Below are 10,000 nucleotides of genomic sequence, written 5' to 3'. Positions count from 1 at the left end.
ACCAACTACGACTGCATGGTCTCTCTCATAGGGTTCCAAGGTTAGTTGTTCTTGAGGCTTAAGCAAATCAGCCTGAAGTTTCTTAATTTCTCCAGCAAATACAGCTTCTGCAGGGGCTGTCGAATCAATACAGTTGGCCTTGATAGAGATGACATAATGGCCATTTACTTTGAGGAAGTGCTGAGCATTGATGGCCACAATACGTGCCTGATCAGGCTGGGCAACATCAGCAAAGATGCAATCTACCATGCTGACAATCATGCGGTATTTTTGAGGGTGTCGTGCTCCCCCACAATGGGTACAAGTTAGTGCGCTTTTTGGCCATGTTCACCAAGTCACGTCCCGATCGGTGTGAGAACTCTACAGCATACACTACGCCTTCCTAATGTGGGGAAGAGAAAAAAAATTATCATCAACAAAATATATATATATATTTCTTTGGATTACCATATATTAAGCTGTCACTTAAAGATAACAAGTTTCATCCGATTCTGAATCTTAATAAAATATGAATAACTAACGGTACACTTTTTTCTTCTTCAAGATAAATCAAATGGTAGTTACTATATCTAAGTCCACCTAAAGAGTGGTCTACTGTAATTTGTCTTGAACAGTATCAACTAACTCTGCCATTTACAGCAACCAAATCTTCTAACATTTACTTACTGGTCCAACTACATCGGAAACGTGTGATACTGTTGTGCCATTAGCAGCACCCAAGTAGAGTACTCTGGAGCCTGGAGGCATATAGATATTCCCAATTCCACCTACAATGGCAGCAGCCAACTTTGAACGGAATGGATTCCACACACGGTATTCAATCTTCTCGGTTCCTTGCTGAAAAAGATATTGCTTTATTCATTTTTTGGCTATGACGCTTAATAATTTTATATTTTTTTTTAAAGAATAATAAACAATTTCAGATTAATCTTTTTTTACCTGTAGGATTTCTTTTATTAACTAAAATTTGCATAAAATTAATATGTCTTTTAACAAGATAATTACCCATTTACAAGAGGCAAAATTTCAATTAAATCTAGTGAAGGCTTGGGGGCGTTTGCAAGCAGGTCCTGTGGTGTCATTTTGTTGCCACTACCTGGGCTCATTACAAGATTAGATATCACCCAGCATCACTGACATTTTTACAAAGTTATAACAGGATGTCAGCCAGTAAGTCTCAATGGCATAATTAATCCAAAACTGTCATAGGCAGGTATATATTTCCATATTTGTCTTAAAAAGTATAGAGAAATGATACTTACCTCAACACTGATACGTTTCTCTCCATAGACACTTTCTCCTGGTACAAGATTTCTAGTACAGAGTACATCCTCCTTTCCGCGGCCAATGAATACTCCTTCATGACGATGGGGTTCAACCATAACATTTTTGCCACCCTTGAATCCCCCTGAAAAGACGAGTTTATCCTATGGTAAGTCTTCAATGACATATGAAAGCAAATTGTACAAATACTTTTTGATAATGAAAAAATTCAACTCCAACAATGATAACAAATACTAATACTAATAATAAAAATGCTAATATAATAACAATAATATATATATATATATATATATATATATATATATATATATATATATATATATATATATATATATATATATATATATACACACACAAATAAATCAAACTAAAACAAGAGCTACTCTAGTCAAACCTGCAAGAGAAACATTACTCACCTCGTCCACCTCCACGTCCTCCTCCTCGCCCACGGCCACCTCCACGTCCACCACCACGGCCTCTGGGTGAGAAACCTCTGTCCCCTCCACCACCGCCTCTTCCACCCCTTGGTGAGAATCCTCTGTCTCCTCCGCCACGGCCTCTAGGGGAGAATCCACCTCCTCCTCCACCCCTACCTCCACGGAACCCACCACCACGGGGTGAAAAATCTGAAAGAATGATGTGTTTCAGTAAAGCATATGCATTGATTAATGTTTTCAATTTTCAAACCAGCTTGCACGTCGACCAAACTCCAGCCATTAGGGTTCCTTGAGTGGCAGCTTTCACACATGTGGCATGTAGGAATAGCCAACCCTCTTCATGGACACAGTCATTCTCTCTGAAGACAGCCCTCTCCCAGACATGGTTGTGAACAAGCTCCTTCTAAAGGCTCACTTAGTTAATTTCTCTCCAAGTGCTTTCTGCACTCAAGGCAATATGTTCTCATCATCCATCCCTTGGCCAAATCCTTTCCAATAATGAGATGTTCTTCACCCCCCCTAAAAAAAAAAAGACATCCATGTCACCCAGATCTGGCGGATAAATAAGGCATACCAACATAGATACACACAAAACCTGTGCTGCTCTATACTGTTGACTAACCTTGCCTTACATTAAAGTCAGATCAACCTGATTAATATAATTAGACTAAAGGAAGTATAATAACCTATAATGCTGCCTTTAATGTAAGGCCAAGATGATCAAAATACATGGACAAAGAATACAAATTTATTCAAATTTAACATATAATAACCATAGCAGATTCTGTTCTATCCATGTATAAAAAAAAAGGGGGGGGGGGGGGGATAATTCACCAAACTCACTGACTTAGCCTCATTGCTCTGCTTTTTTTTTTTTTTTAATTCACAGGGTCTAGCTTAACCTATAGCTGTCATAATGAACCAACTCATCAACCAGCAAACATTGTCTTCACCTTGGGAAGATAAGAGCTCAAACCTTGGAAGTTCTGAATAGACTTGGGCTGTGAGTGATGCTTTGTGTGGTCTTTCTTCTATATTCATGTCTGCAAATTATTTCTTGTACCAATGGCTGCAACTTTTATCCTCTATACGAATATCTTAAATCTGCACCAGCTTAGTGCATTCAACGAAATAATTAACCCCCCCCCCCCCCCCGTCTAATTCCTGTATAACAATGTTTTATGTTTCTGGGTGGTAATTGTTACTAAGAGCAATGGTCCCTCTTTCCTCTACACAACAATCTTCGGGGATGTGTGGGGTGTGTGTAGATGGGACTGAATGTCAACAGAAACCTGCAGAAATCAAAGAAATTGATTTATGAAATGTTAAAAAGTCGATCTTTCAAAACACCCAAGCCAAGCTTTGTGTGACAAATGCAACTAAAGCACAAAAAGTGATTAAAATTTGCTAATGAAACTATGGATACCTCTGCCATTTTCAAAAGCCTTCAGACCAACATGCCAATTAAAAAAAAACTACGGGAATCAAACCCACCGTTCATAAAAATCTATGGGAATTCACACAAACCAGATCCGTGGTAATTGTAAAATGTGTCCTAAATAATAAATCAACCTAAACTTAACCCTGTGGGATTTATATCCTACGACCTATATATTCCCTAGCCAGGTCTGCCCCCTCGACCCCCATAGTAATATATACACCTAGCCAGGGGGCTATGCATTTGCGCCACTTGATGGGCTCAAATATCAGGCTGTGATAGATACTAATTAATGTCTATTTGTTCTGTATATCCACTATATGGCTTTAAAAATGACCTGGAATCAACAACATTTAAAATTAAACCTTTTTCAACGAAAGGCATCGCACGGCCTGTCAAGTCTTCTGGTGGCAAAACGCACATGCACAGAAGGTTATTCTGCAAAATAATGTAAATAATTACCAAAACAAGTAAAAGAAGTTTAATTAAATTAAAGTATTAATTAACTAAATGAATTTGGAAAAACAGACACTCGTAATTACAAAATAACCGTTCTCACAAGCATGTAGTAATACATGGACTATTTGATAGGTCGCAATAATGAGTTGTGCATCACGTTTGTTTTGGTCCTCACAAGGTAAACATAGATAGGTAAAACATAGGTAAACACGCAGGGCCTATTTTCAGCACTTAATGGTAAATATATGGCCACAGCAGACTTACCTGTATCATTTCTTACTCCATTTTTTATGCTCTACAATATGGCAGTGTCCATTTTCCTGTATCTCCATGCGTCTCCATCCACAACATTAACCTTTGTGGTATGGAGCCATTAAGAAAAGGCGAACTGAAGCAGATATTCTTATAAACAATTGATATTTGCGGCCCTCGGTACAACATCGTGGAAAAAGGCAGTTCACCTGAGTTTCAGCTATCTCACCTGGGGTGAAGACAATGTTTGTCAGGGGAGTGTTTGAGGCCATTGCCATTTCCTTGGATATTTCCCTTGAGGGAGATGCCCAATCACAGTCACTTAAATTGCTGAAAATATTTTGAGTTGTGCTGCTGAGGGTTTAGTCTCTGGTGAGCACATTTGTACTGCCAAGAATTAGCATTTTCTGGGTCATTTGTTAGTTCATACAGATTATGAAACTGAGGCAAAAGCACAGCATACCTCCCAACATTATATATATATATATATATATATATATATATATATATATATATATATATATATATATATATATATATATATATATATACATATACATATATATACATATACCATGGGACACGAGAGCCTCTAAATCTCCAGAACAACCTGTCATGAACTAATGATCGTTTCAAAGTTTAATCAAGCCATAATATGGATGAAGTCTCGACCTTTGCCAGGGCATTCCAGAGGCCACGGCAATCACTAGACACTACCACCATCACAGATTACAATATATTTATCAAGAAAAGGTGCAGTATTATACATAGAAAAGTTATTTTGAAATGGGGGTGCGGCTTCTTAGTCCCAATTACCACTCTTTATAATAATGTACAAGAAATATTATCAACATTGAGCTTTTAATTGTTAAACGAAACAAACACGTAATAGGACAAGCATTGACCTGTGTCCGCATGTATACAAATTTACATCACGTGTCAAACAAACTAATGAACGGGAAACAATTTAGCGAATCGAATAATTATTGTATGAATGCTCAAATTTACAGTACGAGTGTAAAAATCCTCTGGCAAATATCCAAAGAGAGCCACGACTTCAATTCCCAAGCACTGCTCACCACACACGTGACAACAACAATCACCATACTCATGAATCGACATTCGCTAATAACCCTCTTGACATGCAATGTATCACTCAGATCATCACTTTCCCTGCAACATGCAACTACCTGACTACCCAAGGCAACGTCACAAAACACATCTAACCTGGTCTTCCCATGCTGTATTTTGAGCCGGACGCGACACGTGCAGACACTACAGTTGGTTCTTGCGGTCTCCTTCACACACGCTGTTCCTCTGGCCAAGACCGGGCCGGACCACGAGGAACAGCCGGGAACGGAACGAGGGATACCGACATTCAATTCAGTGCAGTTTTTTTTGTGTGAAGAAAGAATATAGAACGAATACATATTTTATGTTTCTTGTATATCCTTAAATATCGTTGATACAATATCCGGTAGTCAGAGCTACTATATTAGTGAACTCATGATTTCGACCTAGGAATCTTCACGAACGGGACATATACAAGTGATTTTTGGGGGAGCAGAATTATTTTATCCTTACTAATGATATATTGCTAAGTCACTGCTTTATGTGTTTGTATTTTATTTTCAAACAACAAATACACTATTAATTTCGAAGAATATACTCCTAAAACAACACAACACTTCTATCTTAAAATAAGTTTTATAGACAAAAAAAAAAAAAAAAAAAAATTGTATAAACATCCATTAGAGTACTCGTAATATCTATTTCACATGAGTCTACTCTGTTTGTTTTTTCTTATATTCATACATTATTATGGTTGTGTAGTATATCCCTGAAAATATTTAAAGTGCGTCGGAGAGACGCCGTATGGCTTTAATGGCGATACGTTTAGGTCTGTTTTATAACCATCTATAAAATGTAGATAAATAAAATAAATAAATAAATAAAAGCATGAATAATTTAATTTCTCTTGTAATGACTATAATTACCATATTTGTGTTCATAACAGAACACCGGGATAAGGAATGAAATATAACAAGTATGAAATGCATTTTTTATAAAATAAATGGTGTTGGCGTAGTTTGGCATTATGTGAATATTTTATCAGGGCAGTTAATATAACACAAGAAAACATAACTTACATGACAATGAAAATACTCGCACGGGGCTTAGTATGATATGTATATGCATTTACTTCCTACATGCATGTGAATGCAAATAGATAACAGGTGAGGTATAATACACACACTTTTTAAGCACACTTGCATACATACACACACATATATATATAAATATACATAAACATGCATACATACATAAAGAAATATTTTTTCATCATTACAACTTATTATCACTGATCTCAGAGCTTATCATACCAAGAGCACTATTGTGAGCGCAACTGCTAATATCCAACAAAATGACACATTACTAACTTACGCTAAGAATGTTAGTAACAGAGAAAAAAACAAATTAAAAAAAAATTCTAAATACAAATACTTAGAAATACATAAAAAAGGGGAAGTATGTTGGTCCAAAAATAAAATTAGCAAATGCGTGAGGCAAGGGTGGTGAGCATTGGGTGCAGACGATGTGTTTATCCAGTCTGGCCGAGGTAGAGATACCGGTTGGTCGTTGTGGAAAGTGGAGCTCTTATTAGTTTGACTTTTATTATCAATTAACCATGGAGACCAATGGTAATAATCATAATCAAGAGAGCAGTGTCATGAGAATTGGATCTAGAGATAGTGAGGTAAGTTTCAGGTGGAAAATGGGTTTTTCTTAAATGTTTTTTTCTAGAAAGATTTCACTTGTGACTTTACCGTGCAAGTGCTGACACTATCACTTGGTGTTGGCCAATTTATCGTGAGGACTTTTATTTTTACGTTTACAAAAGAGGTATAATGGACTTGACCAGAGTAGAACAGTTACTCTCATGACCCTAATAAATACATAGCCCCAGGGCAAACTCAGGTCACACAGAAAGGGTTACTACGGAAGAGATGGCAAGTATGGTCGCTTTTACATAGCTTTAAGTGAGGAATTTCATCTCTATTTGACTGCCCAATCGTCGTAAAACATGTTTACAGCTTGGTGAAGTTTACGTACATGTAATGAGAATGGAAATGTGTAAAAGTGTGACTAGGAACAGATATATTATTGAATATTTGTATGCAATATGTTCTAATAAATATATAGAAATACTCATACGTAAACAAATATATGCGCATGATACGTGCCTTTGTAAATCACGTAATCGTGATTCATCCTAATTTAGCTACAAACTCTACCTTTCATACGTGTAATAATATATCTGCATGTTGGCGTATCAGTAGAAACACACACACACACACACACACACACACACACACACACACACACACACACACACACACACACACACACACACACACACACACACACACACACACCAGAGACACCACACACACACACACACCACAGACACCACACACACACCACAGACACCACACACACACACACACCACAGACACCACACACACACACCACAGACACCACACACACACACCCACAACCACCCAACCACCCACACCACCACACACCCACACCCACACCACACACCACACGCACACGCACACGCACAGCAACAGCACACGACAACGTCACACTTACTACATAGCAAGCACCATCAACACAGAGCACGCACTAAAGGAAGTAGATTGTGATGGAAGACAGTGACCAAGACTTCGTTCTGACCTGTGACTGACATAGGCAAGGTCACCATACAAGAGCACGGGGCTTGACTTTATAATAGAAAGTATAACCTCTTTGTGGTTTCGTACTGGATTGCATTAGTGTGTTTGTTTTCTTGTGTTAAATGTTATGAGATATGCCATATGTCGCATTGTATGGAATACCCATGTAATGAAGTAACGATTGTTTGATATGGAACACATATAAGTATACATGTGTGTGTATAAGTATATATGTTTATGTAAGGATGTATGCATATCTTTATGCGTATACATATATTATGTATATATATTACAAATATATTAAATAATGTATACGTCTATATTTATTTATCAATTTATATATGTGCATATACTTAAATATACATATTATATATTGCATAATATATTTATATATCTATATCTACCTGTTTATTTATTTATATGTCTACCTACCTATATACGCACGCATATCTGAGTGTGTGTGTGTGTGTGTGTGTGTGTGTGTGTGTGTGTGTGTGTGTGTGTGTGTGTGTGTGTGTGTGTATGTATGTATGTATGTATGTATGTATGTATACTTTATATGTTTATATGTCCGTATGCTCTATATATGTATACATGTATATATACTGTATATATATATATATATATATATATATATATATATATATATATATATATATATATTTGCGCACGCACGCATACACACATGCGCGCACACGCACGCACGAACGAACGAACGCACGCACACGCATGCACTAACACCCTCACACACGTGTATATGCACACACGCACGCACGCACGCACGCGCACACACTGTGATCAAACGGAAGAAAGATCCTTTCCAACCCTTGGCGTCCGCACTTCTTGAAAGCACCGGATGCAGAGCGTCGGCGCCTCCAAGGTTTCCGGGTGAGGTGCCGTTTCAACCGAGCGGATGTAAAGACGAGTGGGAAGGAGAAAAACACAGAAGAAAAAAAAGAATGTGATAGACGGAAAGTGGAAGGACAATTTAAAATTAAAAGTACACAGTATCAGGAAAAAATGTAAAACTAAACCAAATGTAAAACTAAACGAAGTAGGAAAAGAGTGCCGGCCGTGGAGAGTTACTCCAGTAACAAACGGGGAAATTCTCGGACAAGTTTTGGAAATTCCCCGATATCCGTCGAGGAATAGTCAGGGTATTATACACGGAAAAATGTATTTTTTCTCTCTTTACTAAATATTGTGTTGTAAATATGTGGGCTACGCATAGTTAAACAAAAACACATATACTCGCCCAAGCATGCGTCCATAAATAGTTGAATACCATTATTTATCCACTTTTCATTCTTCCTTTTATCACATTTATCCACGAATTAATCTCTCCAAATATACAAGTTAGTCAACAAAAGTGGTAAAAAGTAAAAGGAGTTAAGAATTCTACCCCATGCTTCCACATGCACGAGGATGCGTAAGGAACACTTGAACGTCAGGCTTAGGGCGGGGTCATGATCTGGATTTCAAGCTATTTTTGGTCATCAAGGTGAACCTCAGTCATCCTGTCCTTAGGCCTATTCGTGGCACATTCATTGGGGATAACGATTTTCACACGTCCTGACAGTACTTGTTTCCGGATCAACATATGGAATGGGCCGCCTTATCGAATATGCGACTGCGATCTAAGAACGGTTTGCTTGTTTGACTGATGGCTGTTCTTCACAACTTGCTACCTCCTCCGATTATTATGATTATTGTTGTGATATAGTTATAATTACAATATGATCATGATTATGATTACAATGATATTAAACATCCGGTGATGATAATAACAATGATAAAAAACATTGATAATAATACTAGTGATAATGATGATGATGATGATGATGATGATGATAATAGTAATAATGATAATAATAATATTAATGATAATAATGATGATGGTGATGGTAATGATAATGATAATTACGATTATGATAATGGTAATACAAATAATAATAATAATATGATGGCAATGATGATGAAAAAATAATGGTAATAATAATGATAATAACTTATCACTCATTATTATTTTTGTCGATATTATTATTATTATTACTATTATTATTGGTATCAATATTAATATTAATATTATCATTGTAATTCGTCTGATTAATAATAGTAGTAGTAGTACCATTTCCACTATAATAATAAATTTTATTATTATAATAATGATTATTATCATTGTCATTATTTTTATTATTATTACAATTATCATTATTATTGTTAATTATCATTGTTATTTATTATCATTGTCATTATTATCATTATTATTGTTGGTGGTGTTATCATCATCATTGTTACTATTATAATTATTTTTATTATTGTAATTATTATTGTTGTTGTCTTATTTCTTTTGGTATTATTATTATTATTATTATTATTATTATTATTAT

The 10,000-nt window shown here is 36.2% G+C and overlaps 2 protein-coding genes across 3 annotated transcripts in view; one reads left to right on the top strand and one right to left on the bottom strand.

The window, feature by feature from the left end:
- Window positions 1-5,248, bottom strand: part of LOC119599022 (rRNA 2'-O-methyltransferase fibrillarin-like) — a 5,734-nt gene extending 486 nt beyond the window's left edge. The window contains 6 exon segments of the mRNA XM_037948762.1: window positions 1-292; window positions 294-382; window positions 667-837; window positions 1,263-1,408; window positions 1,701-1,910; window positions 5,098-5,248. The exon segment at window positions 1-292 is cut by the window's left edge and continues 486 nt beyond it. Coding sequence (XP_037804690.1) covers window positions 1-292; window positions 294-382; window positions 667-837; window positions 1,263-1,408; window positions 1,701-1,910; window positions 5,098-5,110 — 921 coding nt within the window. The 5' untranslated portion in view covers window positions 5,111-5,248.
- A 1,052-nt stretch (window positions 5,249-6,300) lies between these two features.
- The window catches only part of LOC119599018 (porphobilinogen deaminase-like), a 12,841-nt gene continuing 9,141 nt past the window's right edge, over window positions 6,301-10,000 (top strand). The window contains exon 1 of one of the 2 annotated variants that reach the window (XM_037948755.1): window positions 6,301-6,628. In XM_037948755.1, coding sequence (XP_037804683.1) covers window positions 6,560-6,628 — 69 coding nt within the window. In that variant the 5' untranslated portion in view covers window positions 6,301-6,559. Of the gene's footprint in view, window positions 6,629-8,480; window positions 8,768-10,000 lie in introns of those variants that run through there. The other variant, XM_037948758.1, reaches the window with a different exon arrangement.

Source organism: Penaeus monodon, chromosome 42 (assembly GCF_015228065.2).
Source record: "Penaeus monodon isolate SGIC_2016 chromosome 42, NSTDA_Pmon_1, whole genome shotgun sequence".
NCBI lineage: Eukaryota > Metazoa > Arthropoda > Malacostraca > Decapoda > Penaeidae > Penaeus > Penaeus monodon.
The sequence above is the reverse complement of the archived record's forward strand: the minus strand, read 5'-3'. Positions and strand labels throughout refer to the sequence as shown.